A 13,918-nucleotide genomic window follows, 5' to 3' on the forward strand; every position below is an offset into this window, starting at 1 on the left:
CCAAAGGGACGGGAGCCCCAGGGGCCACGGCGGGCCACAGTGGGCTAAGAGGCTTGTGGTCTGTTTGCAGGAGAAGGAGAAGAAACCATTGAAAGAAGGCGTGCAGGACATGCTGGTGAAGCACCATCTCTTCAGCTGGGATATAGATGGGTGACCCAGGGTCACCCCCCCCCCCCCGGGCCCGCTTTGGGGGGCCCAGGAGCACCCGGGGTGGGGCAGGGAGGAGGGCAGGCCAACCAGGGCCGTCTGCTAGTTTGTCTTTGCTCAGGTGGAACCGTTAGGAGAGCCAGGGAGGGCGGAACACTGGCCAACAGTGATAGGACCTTTATTCTTTTGGTTTATAAATAAACAGCATATTGTGAAAGCACCTGCTTTTTAAAAAAAAAAACCACACCACACTGCCTTCAGCCCCTCCCCTCCTTGGGGAGAGGGGGGCACTTTCTCCTCTGCCCCCCACCCCCTCCAGGAGGTGCCTTGAGGTAGGACATTACCTTAAAGCGCTAGTGTGTTTTATTTATAAAAAACAAAAAGCCCTCCCTGCCAGCTGTTCACCCATCATTAGCCCCAGGGCTGGGGGGGGGAAGCAGTGAGGGGGCCCTGGGCCCAGCCTGACCCTGCCCTGCTAGTGTTTGCTGCAAAGAGGCGAGACACGGGGCCTGGGCCCGAGTGGCACTGATTAGAGACCACAGGTGCAGGGCTGGGTGTGTCCGGTCAAAAAGCAAGCCTGGGTGAGGGGCTCCCTGGGCTGCACGCCGGGGGCCGCCATGGAGCCTCAGCCGCCTCTCACCAAAGAGAGAGATGTATGTATAGAATATATATGTATGTATACATATATATATAATATTGAGCTATTTACACCTGTACAGACCATTTCTCGTGGGCACAGCCGCCGCACTAGGGCTGCCCAGGAGGCTGGAGGCCCAGGGGGTTTCCTCCCTGAGGAGAAAGGGTCAGGAGCTAGGCAGGCAGGTCTGATCCTCACCCAGTCCTGCCCTGGATAAAAGCATGGCACCTTGGGCCTCAAAAATGGAGGCCAATAGCAACTTCCCCAGCCTGGCCAGAGACCACCCGGGAAAGCCCCCAGCACAGCCGCTGTCACTGGGGCGCCCGGGGCCCAGCTCGCTGGAGGCTACAAGCAGGAATCCCAGTGCAGGTGCAGATCATGGCCATCCAAGAAGTCCGTGGAGAAGAGGCTGGGGGCCATGGAGCTAGGGGGCGCCAGGCTGAGGACGGGCCCCCCCGACAGCTCCAGCCAGTCCATGCCGTCCAAATGGCCCTCGGCCAAGTCCAGACTCAGGTTGGTGCCGGCCTCGTGGGCAAAGTGCAAGTCAGAAGTGTCCATGGGGGAAGGCGGGTGGTCCAGGATGGCAGAGCTGCTGAGCATCTGACTGTGGAGGTCATCAATGAGGGACAGGGGCTCGGGGCCTTCCTGCCCCCCCGTCAGCAGGGGCAGCCCTGTGCTGCTCTCCAGGAAGTCCTCCAGGCGGCCTGGGGCAGGGCTGGTGCCCAGGGGCAGGGGCAGCTCCGGAGGAGGCTGTGGGGTGGCTGGGGAAGGGCAGGGCAGGGCTGGGCTGGAATCCTTCCCAGGCGAAGGTGAGGACTCCTTAAAGTCAGCTGAAATTTCTGCCAAAGAAAAGAGTCAAGGACATGGGGGAGGCCACTGGGAAGCAGCCCCCACACGTGGAGGAGGCCAGGCTGGCTCTCCCTCCTCCCTCCCCTGGGGCCCCAGAGGCTGAAGGCCAGACCCTCTCCCTGAGGGGGAGGGGGAGTGCCTGCCCTCACTCACCTCCACTCTGTATAAGGATGTCAAAAAGATCATCCATCTGCTGGCTTGAGGAACCATTTTCCTGAGGAGAGAGAAGGGAAACTGTGGAAACGCATGGCCTGCAGGGCCCTGCCTGTCCCGGTGGTCAGCTCTGACCGCTGCCCCCCAGCCCTGCGGCCACTGCCACTCACCTCCTGGGCCTGGGGCTGCTGCTTCACAGCCTCATTGTAGACAAGGGGCTCTTTCTTCACCAGGGCAGGCAGGGGGCTGGCCCCAGGAGCTGCCTCGAACGGGGCTTGGGGCTGGTGGTCCAGATCCATCTGGGAGGTCTGGAGGGCTGCCGGCGAACTGGGCTCTGACGAGGGCTGGGCAGACAAGAGACGTGTGAGGAGAGGGCAGGTGCTGGTCTCGCCTGCATCCCAGGGCCCTCTGGTCAGGAAAGAAGGGGCACATACCTTCTTGGGCAGGTTGCTGGGAGTGGCCATACTGGCTTTCAAGGAAGTCTTATGGAAGCCATTTGGAAAGAATGACTGCAGGCCAGAGGGGACTGAGAAGGGCAGAAGTGGGGAAGGTCCCGGACTGGGCGGACCCTGCAGAGACACAAGGAGAAGGGTCAGTCACATCCACAGGTCTACCTGTCTTGGAGAGGCCGCCTGGAACACAGAGGGACCTCCTGCCCAGAGGTGGCCCCCAAGGAGCAGCTGCAGGTGGGGACAGGGGAGGAAGAGAAGCCCTGGCTCAAAGCTGTATCTCAGAAGTCAGTAAGGCCAAGCCCTCATTGCAGAAGTGAAGACACTGGAGGGCAGCTAGGTGGCCAGCCCTAGGAGGACCTGAGTTCAAATCCGGCCTCAGACACGTGACGTGCTTACTAGCTGTGTGACCTTGGGCAAGTCACTTAACCCCAACTGCCCCCCTGCCCCAAAAATAAAAAAGTGAGGAAACAGTCCAGAGAGAGAAAGGGATTTGCCCAAACCCAGCAGGTTTTAACTAAGAAAGCTCAAATTCAAGTGTAAATTGTGGCCAAGGCTCAGGTGACCTTTGGTGAAGTTTGCTAAGCATCCCTTTTAGCAGGCCCCACGCTGCCAAGCTCCCTGGGGATCAGTAGCATCTAATGAAGGGGAAGGGGTCGAGGAGACGCCAGCCTTAAGGGCAGCCGCAGAAACCAGACCCTAGAGGGCCGGGTACAAGCTGGGGCCCGTGACAGCATGCATACAAACAGCAGTGCAGCCTGAACAGGAACTCCAGCAGAGGCGAGGCCTGGGCCTCTGGAGGGATTGGCAACGGCTGATGGGCCCCCTGCAGGGAGGGCGCCCAGGCCCTCTCAGAGAGAAGGTGGCAGGGGCTGGGGGCAGGAGCCTGGCCGCCAAATGGCATTTTGTGTTTGCTCCTGGAGGCGAAAGGGCCCACTGGAGTTTACGGAGTAGAGGGTGAAATGGTCAGACCAGAGCTTTAGGAAAATCACTGGTGACTGGACTGGAGTGGGGAGAGACCTGAGGCAGGTCAGAGCCTGCCGCAAAGCAGGTGCAGGGGGGGGGGAGGTCTCATGGAGAGATGCTGCCAAGTGAAGCCAACAGGCCCCAGCACCATGCTGGATGCGGGAGGGGCCGAGGGCCGTTGCAGACGTCTGTGGACGTCCAGTCTGAGAGAGGCTGGGGCAGGATGAAGCCGTGACCTCGCTCCCCGTGCCTAGGATAGAGCCCCAAGGGCTCTCAGGGTCAGAGGGAGCGGTCTGAAGGAGCTCCCAGGAGACTGGAGCCGCTGGGTCTGGGCTCCGCCATTTAAGAGGGCAGACGAGCTCTTGCGCCCCCCAGAGGCCAGGACTGAGTCCTCACCTGCGAGGGGCTCTGGCCGCTGCCGGTTTTCCCAGGCTCGTCATCAGCCGAGTCCTCCGCCTCCCGCTTGGTCACAGTGAGGACGATGTGGGTCCCTGTGGCATCCGCCACGAGCACTGGGGGAGGCCCTGGGAGGAGGCCGCTCAGCTCTGGAGCCAGGAGGCCACTGGGAGGCTCCTCCTCGGGCACTGCCTCCTGCTTCACCGTCACGGCCAGCACGGGCGCGCTGGGCTCCGCGCACAGCCCGGTGAGCTGGCAGCTGGAGAAGCCTTCCTCCTGCTTCACCTGGGCCAGGAGGGCGGGGGCACGGGGGGCCGCCTGCTGGGCCCTCTTCTCCTGCTCCAGCTGCAGCCTCAGCATCTCCACCAGCTGCTGCTTCTGTCTGAGCATCCGTGTCAGCTCCTCGATCTGCTTGTCCTTCTCCTGCAGCATCTGGTCCTTGTCACGGCTCTCCAGGTCTCGGCTGCCACGCTCGGCCCGGGCCGCGGGGCTCTCCTCCTTCACCAGGATCTGCACGGGGGATGCCTGTAGGGTGAGCTGTGTCAGGGGCGAGGTCACCATGTCCCCAAAGGCGTCTCCTCCACCCCCAGTGGAGTTCTCGTCCCCCGCGCTGAGTAGGGAGCGCTCCGAGGGCGTAGGAGACACGGGGGGCGTTGAGCCCGTGCTGCCGAACTTCACCATCCCATTGCTGGTCACAGTGGCCACAACAACCTCGGTGGGCGCCAGGCCTGCGGCCATCAGGGCGGGTCCCGCGCTCAGCCGGGCCGCAGGGAAGGCCACCACCACTTCCCCGGCTTTGGCGAGGATGGGGGCGGCCCCGGGCTTGGGGGCTCCGGAGGATCCAGGGACTCCTGCATGTTCTTGGTAGGCCCGGAGGCGCTCAATCAGGTCTGTCTTGGTGCCTGAGACTGGCAGTGCTCTCATCTTCAGCTCCTGCTTCAGTTCAGCCACCTGCACGAAATGGGGGGGGGGGGGTTGTCACCGGGAGATCCCAAGCAGGGGCAGCCCCAAGGCAGAACAGACATGGCAGCTCTGGACCTCTGACTGGAGCAAGCCCCTCTGGCTTTCTCCTGGGCTCGGGCTGCTCTCCCCTCCCCTCCCCTGGCAGGTTCTGTGTCTGTCATACAAGAGACAGAACCCCTAAAAGCTAGAGCCAACAAGATGAGACGGGAGGCTTGGATCTCAGGCTCTCATGTGCTGTGTCCCCCCAGGCCTGAGTCGGCCACAGTAAAAATGGGGAGACATGGAGCTGGACATTCTGCGGTTAAAGACCTTTATCCCAACAAAAGGAAAGAGATGCCCTCCCTGGAGAAGAGCCAGCGACCAAGGCCTGAGATCGCTCCCTTGCCCACCCAGTCCCTGGGGCAGGGGGCCTGAGGCTGGAACTAAAGAAAGGCTGCAAGAGAGCTTTACCTTCATGTCATCCAGGTTGGCAGGCAGAGGGCCCAGCTTGCCAGTCACAGAGTTCTGACGCACAAGGCCACTTGGCCCAGGTGGGCCGGAGGCTGAGCTGCCCAGGGCAGTGGGGAGAGTGCGCAGGGAAGCGGGGCTGCTGCTACCTTGGGGCTCACCCACAGGCCTGGGGGCAAGGAAAAAAGTCAGAAATGAAACCCAGATGCCAAAGCTCCCCCTTCTTCCTCTCCTGGGCAGGGTGGGCAAAGGGTCAGTGCTGGGAGCCACAGCAGCTCAGCTTCTGACACCCCAAGAATGGATGGATGTGGGCAGAGGGACCTCCCTCACCCACAGGCCTCATGATCCAGAGGTGGCAGTCCTGGGGCTGTTGCCCAGAAGGAAGCCAGGGCAGGGGGCCTTACTTGGGAGGGGCTGGCAGGATGGTTTGGTAATTATAGTGCTGCTGCTGCTGGTTGAGAATCTGGAGTTGGAGGAACAGCTGCTGCTGCTGCAGGATCTTGGCATAGGATGAGTCCATGGGGGGGGCCCCCTTGTCCTGCTTCTGGTCAGGGGGGATGTACTGGTGGTACTTGAGTTTCTTCACTTTGGGCTTCAGCTCCTTGGCCTTCTTGCTGCGTGGGGGCTTCTCTCCCGGGGCCTTGGGCTGGCTTTGCTGACAGGAGGGCAGGAGAGGGGAGGCGCGTGAGCCTTAACCTTCCACAGACGCCCCCCCCCCCCGTCCCAGTCCAAGTTGTCTCTGTTCTTTCCATCCCAGGCCTGCCATGGTCAGCCTTGAGACCAAAAGACCCCCACGTCCCTCCTCCCGACTCCAAGGACTGCAGGAGCCCATGGAAGGAAGTGAAAGCCACAGCACCTGCCCTCAAGGAGATGACAGTCTAATGAGGGAAGGAGGTGGAGATACAACAATGATTCAGTGCAAGCAGAGTTCAGAGGAGACTGAGGGCTTCCAGAAAGCTGAGGAGGAAGGAGCCCCTGAGCAGGGCATCGACAGGGTGGTGCTGGCACTCAGGCGGCAGGAGGAGGGCAGGGGGCCGACACAAGGCCGGTTGAGCTGAACACCCAAAGGCTCTGTGAGAGTCTCCTCCCACCCACTCCACTTCCTCAAAAGGAGCCTCAGTGCCTGAGTGTGGAGGGAGAACAGAGGCCAAGGATAACACAGAGTTAGGAGCGAGAGGACCGGGTGAATGGCAGGAAAGAAACAGGGGTAGGTTGAGGAGGGAAGGTGGAGCTCAGCTTGAGACCTCATGCTGAGGGCCAAATATCAGCAAGGCATCCAGGGAGAAGGGCAGCTGCAGGGCTGGAGGTCACAAGAGAGGCCGGGGGTGGGTCACATGAACATGGAGTTCATGTTCTCTGTATGTGCCCAAGTGATAACTGAGGGCCTGAGAACAGATGAGACTGCCCTTCATGGAGGGAAGATGGACAAGTGCTAAGCACAGGGCCTCCTGACAGGCACCCAAGAGATCACTTATTGGTGGAAGAAGTGGTGCAAGTTAGAAGACACGTCTGCCTCTCACTACATTACAGCGTCAGTGGCCGGGGGAGGTAAAGCAGATAGGATGGAGGACCCAAGGATGGGTAAAGACACAGAGCTACCAAGGTGGAAGGGAAAGGAACCCAGAGCACTCCAGTCAGACTATGGGGTCATCAAGGCCAACTCATGGCAGGGCTGGACTCGGGCAGAGATCTGAAATGTTTGTGGGGGCAGGTGGATAGTCCAGTCCAGGAGCAAGCAGCTGCTTGGAGGTCATCTAGCCATGCTCAAAAGTAATCCCCTCCCCCCAAATCACAGAATCTGAAGGCCTTCTACATCCAATACAGTTCACTCCACTCTGGGCAGCTGTGTCAGGTTTTTCCTTTGAGCCTAAGTCTGCCTTTCTGCAACATCCTTCATTGCTCTGAATTTTGTCATCTGAGGTCAAGTAGAACACAAGATGACCTTGAGCTTCTCCGTAAAGGAGAAGGGACAATGTCATCTACTTACCACGCAAGGGATTAAGAAGTGGGCAAATTGTTGGGCAGAACTCTGGTGGGCAGTCAGTTAAGGCAGCTGTGAGAAGGGATACAACCAGCAGCCCCAGAACATGAATCAATCAATAAACACACTGACTAGGTGCTAGGCAAAGAAAGCCGAAGACAGTCCAGCCCTCAAGGGGCTAGCTCACACTCGAGTGGGGAGACAACATGCCGACAACTAGGTATGAACACAATGTAGAAAGGATATATAGGAAATTACCGGGGGAAAGCACTGGTATTAAGAAAGAATCAGGAAAGGCTTTCTACAGAAGATGGAGTTTTAGTTGGAACTTGAAGGAAATCAGGAAAGCCAGGAGGTGAAGATGAGGAAGGGAAGAATTCCAGGCATGGAGGACAGCTGAGAGATGGAGTATCTTGGGGGAGGAACAGTCTGGAAGCCAGTGTTAGTGGATCTCAGAATGGTTACATGGTTGTAAGGGAAGGGGGGGGGAGACAATTGATGAGCAGTGAGGTGGAGAGAGCACTGGGTCTAGAGTCAGAAAGACCTGAGTTCAGATCCAGACTCAAGACACTAGCTGGGTCATCATCGCTGTGGGCAAGTCATTGAATCTCTATTTGTCTCAGTTTCCCGATCTAGGGATAATAACAGCACCTACTTCCCTGTAAAGCACTAGCACCGTGCCTGTCCCATAGTGCTATATAAATATTAGCAATGATAATGCTGATGATAATGAAGGGGTTTTGACTATCAAACAGAGCATTTTGTATTTGTTCCGAGAGACAATAGGGAGCCACTGGAGTTTACTGAGTTGAACATGACATGATCAGACCTGTGCTTTAGGAAAATCCCCTTGGTGGCTGAATAGTCTGATAGTCTGGAGGGGGGAGAGACTTGAGGTGGGCAGACCCACCTGAAGCTATTAGTTATTGCAATAGTCCAGCTGTGAGGTGATGAGGGCCGCCAGGATAGAGGCAGTTTTAGAGGAGGGAAGGGAGTATATTTGGCAAAGGTCAAATGGATAAGAGATATTGTAAAGATGAAGTGGACAAGAATGTCAGAGAGGTGGAATGGACAAGAGATGCTCAGAAGTGAATTGAACAGGCCTTGGCCAACAGCTTAGACATGGCAGGATGAGAGAGCCTCTGAGGATAAGGGAAAAGGAAACAGTGGTTAAGATCCCGAGGTGGGGCCTGGCAAGGACAGCGGTGAAGTGGAGGGACTGATCAGAGTGCTAACCAGAGCATTACTGGAATAGCTGAGCAGGTGGTCCAGGTGCAGCAGAAAGGAAAATGGAAGACAGAAGAGAGTTTATGAGCCAGGAGACTGGAATGAAGAGAGACTCAGGTACTGAAGGCCACCAAGAAGGTGAAGAGCAAGTTCAATAGGAGTAAGGGAATAGAGAAGGTAGCTGTGGTCAAGAAGGGAGCTCAGAACTTCAGGATTTGGAAGTTAAAACACCTGAATACTAAGCACAGCCAAAATACAGCCTGAGAGAGAGACCCCTTGACTTTGCGCCCACCTCTCTCTTACCCACATGAGGCAGTCAACAACTCCTTCCACTGAGTAAACACCACACCTCCTCCTGTCCCTACCCCAGATGTTTGTTCCCATTATTTTTCCATGGGCCTAAGAAGGGCTAGAGAAAGGCCAGCACCAGCAGTTCTCACCCTGCCAGAGATCTCTTCCCCACTTCCCCCCTCCCTCTGACTTTGACACCCAAAAGTGGCAGCTGGTACCTTGATGAGTGTTGGGGTGGGTTTGGCAGTGGGAACAGTCCCTCCATTGGGGAGGCTGGGTGGCATCAAAGGTGGAGTTGGCAGAGGAGACGGCTGCTCTGCCAGGAAAGTGGGTTCACTGGAGTCAGGGCACACTTGGAGCTGGGACATCACCTGAAGGGGAAGGGAGAACATGAGGGCCAGCCTGAGAGACCACAGATACAAGAGGCCTGTCCATACTACAGAGGACTGGTCAGCACTGGCTCAGCCTAGACTGGGGAAGTGGGGCCAACAGTCAGAAGCAGCAGAAAGGCAGATGGAAGCTTGATGGGTGGAGGGGCCCTGCTGGCAATGACTTCCCTAGCTGGTCTGAAGTTGTCCTTAGTGGTCTGTGATAAACTGGCCAGGAGGACTGATCTGGGGCTGGGGTTACAACCCACATGTCTAGAGCTTCTTCTTCACAACCTACTCGAAAGGGAGGTAAAGTGTCATTATCCTAGTTTTACAGAAGAGGAAACTGGCCCTGTGTGAGGGGAGCATAAGGCCTCAGAGGGTCATGCATGAATCTAGAGCCGAAGGAAACTTAGAGGCCATCAAGTCCAGCCCCTTCATTTTACCGAGGAAGAAACTGAGGCTCAGAGAGGGGAAGGGCCTTGCTCAGGGTCACACAGCAAGACAGAGTCAAAGATCTGAACCCCAGTCTTCCTGTTCCGGGTCTCTTTCCACTAATGGCACAGAGGTGGAAGGATAGCGGGCTCATCACCACCATCAGCAGAGAAGCACATGAAGCAGGAGCAGACTGCCAAGGCTGGTGCCTACAGCTAGCTGCTAGGAGGCCTTAGACACAGGCCCAGGCCCTATCTGGAGTGGAATTCAGTCCAAACCATCTCCCTCCCTCCCTCTCCTGCACGAATCTGCCATAACTCCTTCAGAGCCTCCTTTCATGCTCCAGCTGGCTGGAGGGCTTTTCTAATGGAGCCACCATTTTTAAGAAAGTCAAAGCTTGTGGATCACAGAACTCAATGCTTCAAGGTCAACTATGAAGCCACTCTGGCTCTTGGAAAGGGAATGACTCTATCGAGTTCCCACAGTACATGTGGCCAACTCTGCCTTAAGCAGCTGCTGCTGCAGCCTCACCTGAGGAGGAGACACAGAAATTGAGGGGGCCGGGGGCTCACTGCCTCGACCTTCCAGCGGTGACGGCGCTGACCCCTGGGACTCATGGCTGGCTGGCTGTTCAGGGGACAAGGCATCGCTGCTGTCCTCATCAAAGGAAGAGTTGTCAGCCACTTTGGGGTAATTGACCTGTCCCACTGCAAAAAAAAAAAAGCCAGAATCATATGTCGGCACAGGGCCAGTGAGGGCCCACTTATCACCAAAGGGAACGATGAGAGGCCCAGAGTAGCCAAGCAGTGGCAATGCCCACCCAGCACGGGAGGGGCACAGCCACCCCTTCACTTCATCCTCCCAGGGACGGCAGTCCCAGAAAAGCTCTTCTGCATAAAAGAGAAATAAAAGCCCCGTAGCCTCACCGAGTACCCCGCCCTGGGAGAAGGGAAGGATGCTCTGTGTTCATGTTCCCCACTTTCAGTTCCTCATTAAACCCCTTCTCATTTCCATCTTCTTGGCCCCCGGGGGAGAAAGGCTCTCCAAGCTTGGTGGCCTTTTCCTGTCCTCAGGACTGGAACCACAACCAGACTTCCCATTTGCCCAGGGGCTTACACAAACTGCTTTTCCTTCTAAGGAAATGCACAGGGGAGCTGGAGCAAGGTATCACTGACTGAATTCTCAAGAAAAACCCCAATGTGCTTCACCCTGATCATGTGACTGCCTTTCAAAAATGAAAACAAGAAGGGGGACATTTGGCCAGGGATACAAGTTCTCAGCAACACAGAAAGAGAATCTTACTCCTCATTTTGAAGATGAGCTAGCTATACAGGGTGGCTGAGTGTCTCTCCTCAAGGGCAAGAGACGTTGGCATGGAGACCTCAGGGTTATGAGGGAAGGCAGAGAAAGGGACATTTCAACAAAATTCACTCCACGGCCTCTGAATCAGGTCGGAGAAGCATCAGAGCTGGTGAGGGGTGGGGGGCCAAGATGGACTGGCGAACAGACTCAGCTCATTCCATTTGTGCGCCTCTATGGGACCTACCTAGAGGAACTCTTAGCACTGCAGAGAGAGGCCAGAGGTAGCCTGCTGGCCATGGACCAAGGTCACTGGGTACAGGGAGGAATTCACAGAAGAGAACCTGAGCAAATCCATGACAGAACATGCAGGTAGTTGCCATACCCAGTCTACCTGGGCAAGACCAGAGAAGGCTGTTTCTCAGGCTCAGGGTATGAGGAAGATCCTGCCTATGCCCTGCCCCCATTCCCTGTCCTCCTGTAGGGCTAGGGTGATCAAGACAGAGACCTGTGGCTCCCATCCCTGGGGCCGCACAGTCCCTCTGTTCTACCAGGGCCTGTTTTCAGGCCTTGTAATTCTGCCATCCAAGGGGGGCCTGAACAGACAGAATAGCCAAGAGTACAAGGATAGGTCTCTGGCATTAGGGGCTAGTATGTTTGGGGAGGGGGGTGCAGCTTCTTCTGGGCAGGGACCTCAAAATCCTTCATATTCAGAGCAATTCAATCTCACCTCCTTCCACGGCAGAACATTCCATTTGAAAGCTTAGCAGAAGGTGAGCCCTCGAACCCCAGACCTACCTGGGGTGAGGGTGGGCACCACCCTGCTCATCTCAGGAAGCAGCTGTGCTAACCTGTGTGAGCCGCTTGCTCTGCCAGGGGACTTTACCCATAGAGTGCTGAGGCAGCCACTTTATCTCCTTTATTGGACTGCTTTCTGCCGGGGGGGGGGGGGGTGAGGGGAGTCAGAAAACACAGGTGCCCACATGTGGGCTTGGATGAGCAAAATGTAGTAAGCCAGGAAGGAGAAGGAGAGGAGGAATGGGCACATGCATGGGGAATGCATGCCCATTTACACATTTACCTCCTCTGTGCTACCTGCTTTTAAGTGACTCCACTGGCAAAACAGAGGGTCCTATGGATACAGTGTTTTTTCCAGGACTGAGGAAGCCATAACTCTAAGTCCAAAGGTGTCAAGGCTCCCAAGAGATGGCTCTTTAGAGAAGGACAGTGACCCCGCCAAGACAAAGGGCTGGCTCTACAGACTGCCCTCCTGCCCTTCTCTTCATTTCTCTGTCAAGCACCAAGAGCCAAGGCGTCTGCTACTGTTGATACCACCAAGCTGCTTCTCGGGGTCCAGACTTGCCTTGATTTCCTCTTGGCTGATCAGGCCAGCACACTGGGCTCTAAAGCCCTGCCCCTAGCAGGCCAGGAGGCCGACTGGGCTCAGCCAAGCACCTCCTTACCGATGATGGCCTCCTTCAGACTGGACTCCACCGGAAGAATGTTCTTCTCCACTAGCTCCATGGGGCCTGGCCGTTGGGCTATCTTCTCATTGAGGTCATCAGCTAGCCTGGCTCTCTTCAATTTTAGCTGTTTGGCTTGGAGGGAAGGTTCAGCTGAGGTCTCTGCTCAAAGGAGAGGGGAAGAGGCAGATTGGTACCCCTAGTCCTGTTCTGAGGACATCAGAGCAGCTATCATCCTTTCTTTCTGGAAAGGAGCAAGGAGAGCTACATATACCCATCTCCTATTCACCTTGAATTTGGGTTGGGTCACAGAACAAGAGTTTAGCAACTTGAAGGTTACCCAAGGACCAAAGACCCAGCAGAACAGAGACAAATTCCTGCCCTAAGAAACAGGACATAGCTGCACACTGATCGGTGAGCAGCATGCTATATAAAAGAAAGCATAATGGGCTGGGAAATGGGAGGCCTGGGTTCTGGCCTAGCTCGCCCCAATTGCACTATGTGCTCTGGGGCCAGGGAGCCTCATCTGCAAACTAACAAGGCTGGACAAAAAGGCCTCATCACACCACCGACATCAAACAGCTGTTTCTACAGAGGCCACTCGGCTGCTACTCCTTGGTCCAAACCCTGGGGGGAGACAATGTGGAAGAGATGGCACAGCTTTTGAAAATCAAGAAAAGTTTCAAGGAATGCGTTTGTTTTTGTCACATTTGAAGGAGAAGTAAGGCATGAATGGGTGGAGAGAATACATTCAGTACCAAGAAATGGTGGGAGAAAATGGCTAATGACTTGGTTTTTTAGGCTGGTGCCTCCCTGAGAATTCTAAAGCAGAAATTCTGGTCAAGGCATCTTGGCTGGGCCTGGGGTGTGACAGCATGGCCAGTTCCCTGGCCAGAGACCCAGGGAGAGGGATGAGGAGGTCTGAGGGACTCTGTCAAGGTCTGGTGATTTCCCTTTCGAAACCTTCAGAAGCTTGGATCTTTGAAAGGAGGAGTTTGGACTGGCTGAGCTCTGAGGCCTTTCTTGTATTAAAATCCATTATTAATAAATGCTGACTGGGGCATATTCCTGGGGCAGCTGTGGGCATAGGAAGTCAAGATTCCTTCTCTTGGACCCCTTCCCTTCTCCACAAACCTTCCAAAATGTGCATCCTGACCAGCTCTGATCTCTCTGGCCGCGAACGGATCTTCCGTTTCAAATAGTCTTCTGTCTGTTACAACAAAAGCAAAAAGAAGAGACTTTCAGGCCTAGTGTTCCAACACAAGGAAAGCCGCCCGGCCGGGCCACCTGGATGGCCCCCAGGCTCCCCCAGGTCAGCCTCAGGGCCCATGCTGGCACACACAGCCATCCCAGGCCACAGGCCTGAGCCCCCACAAGTGCTCGCCAGCATCAGCATGGCCCACGTTTGTTTTTTCAAGACTCCAGTGATTCTCTTAGATTTTAATTCTGATTTACTGCTGTTGAAACCTGTGGGTTTCTAAGGCAGTATCCACAGCCCTGCCAGTGCAGAGATCTCATCTCAATAGTCTCCCCCCAGGGTTATGTCAGAGGACAGACAAAGAGAGGCCTCTTAGTACAGGCCCATCAAGTCGTGGGGATCCAGATCTCTGCTTTGTCTCCTGCTGCCTAGATGGCCTCCAACTGAGCTCACCTGCCTTTGTGCCTATAGAGCTAGCCAGACTATCTGGAGAAAGCTCAATCCCAATGGCCACAGTAGACAACCTCTAGATGCTGTGGCCTTCAGAGACCCCCAGCTTAGGAAGGCACCCACAGTGGCACATTTTTTTTTTTAAAGCAATCGGGGTTAAGTAACTTGCTCAAGGTTACACGGCCAGTTATTATTTCTG

At 55.9% G+C, this 13,918-nt stretch overlaps 3 protein-coding genes across 8 annotated transcripts in view; 2 read left to right on the forward strand and 1 right to left on the reverse strand.

The window, feature by feature from the left end:
- Nucleotides 1-367, forward strand: part of SGSM3 (small G protein signaling modulator 3) — a 28,370-nt gene extending 28,003 nt beyond the window's left edge. For 2 of the 4 annotated variants that reach the window (XM_069102867.1, XM_069102869.1), the window contains exon 22: nucleotides 71-367. In XM_069102867.1, coding sequence (XP_068958968.1) covers nucleotides 71-154 — 84 coding nt within the window. In that variant the 3' untranslated portion in view covers nucleotides 155-367. The remainder of the gene's footprint in view (nucleotides 1-70) is intronic. The other 2 variants (XM_069102868.1, XM_069102870.1) reach the window with 1 other exon arrangement.
- Nucleotides 1-13,918, forward strand: part of RBX1 (ring-box 1) — a 434,671-nt gene that overhangs the window by 34,504 nt on the left and 386,249 nt on the right. The gene's annotated exons all lie outside the window — the stretch shown is intronic.
- The window catches only part of MRTFA (myocardin related transcription factor A), a 214,338-nt gene continuing 200,729 nt past the window's right edge, over nucleotides 310-13,918 (reverse strand). For all 3 annotated transcript variants that reach the window (XM_069102864.1, XM_069102866.1, XM_069102865.1), the window contains 11 exons: nucleotides 13,206-13,281; nucleotides 12,072-12,233; nucleotides 9,841-10,016; nucleotides 8,725-8,877; nucleotides 5,412-5,662; nucleotides 5,011-5,176; nucleotides 3,598-4,548; nucleotides 2,221-2,355; nucleotides 1,957-2,130; nucleotides 1,787-1,847; nucleotides 310-1,623 (listed from right to left, as the gene is read on the reverse strand). In XM_069102864.1, coding sequence (XP_068958965.1) covers nucleotides 1,130-1,623; nucleotides 1,787-1,847; nucleotides 1,957-2,130; nucleotides 2,221-2,355; nucleotides 3,598-4,548; nucleotides 5,011-5,176; nucleotides 5,412-5,662; nucleotides 8,725-8,877; nucleotides 9,841-10,016; nucleotides 12,072-12,233; nucleotides 13,206-13,281 — 2,799 coding nt within the window. In that variant the 3' untranslated portion in view covers nucleotides 310-1,129. The remainder of the gene's footprint in view (nucleotides 1,624-1,786; nucleotides 1,848-1,956; nucleotides 2,131-2,220; nucleotides 2,356-3,597; nucleotides 4,549-5,010; nucleotides 5,177-5,411; nucleotides 5,663-8,724; nucleotides 8,878-9,840; nucleotides 10,017-12,071; nucleotides 12,234-13,205; nucleotides 13,282-13,918) is intronic.

This window comes from Petaurus breviceps, unplaced genomic scaffold (assembly GCF_028583685.1).
Source record: "Petaurus breviceps papuanus isolate PSGF00001 unplaced genomic scaffold, PetGlider_PUasm1.0 558, whole genome shotgun sequence".
NCBI lineage: Eukaryota > Metazoa > Chordata > Mammalia > Diprotodontia > Petauridae > Petaurus > Petaurus breviceps.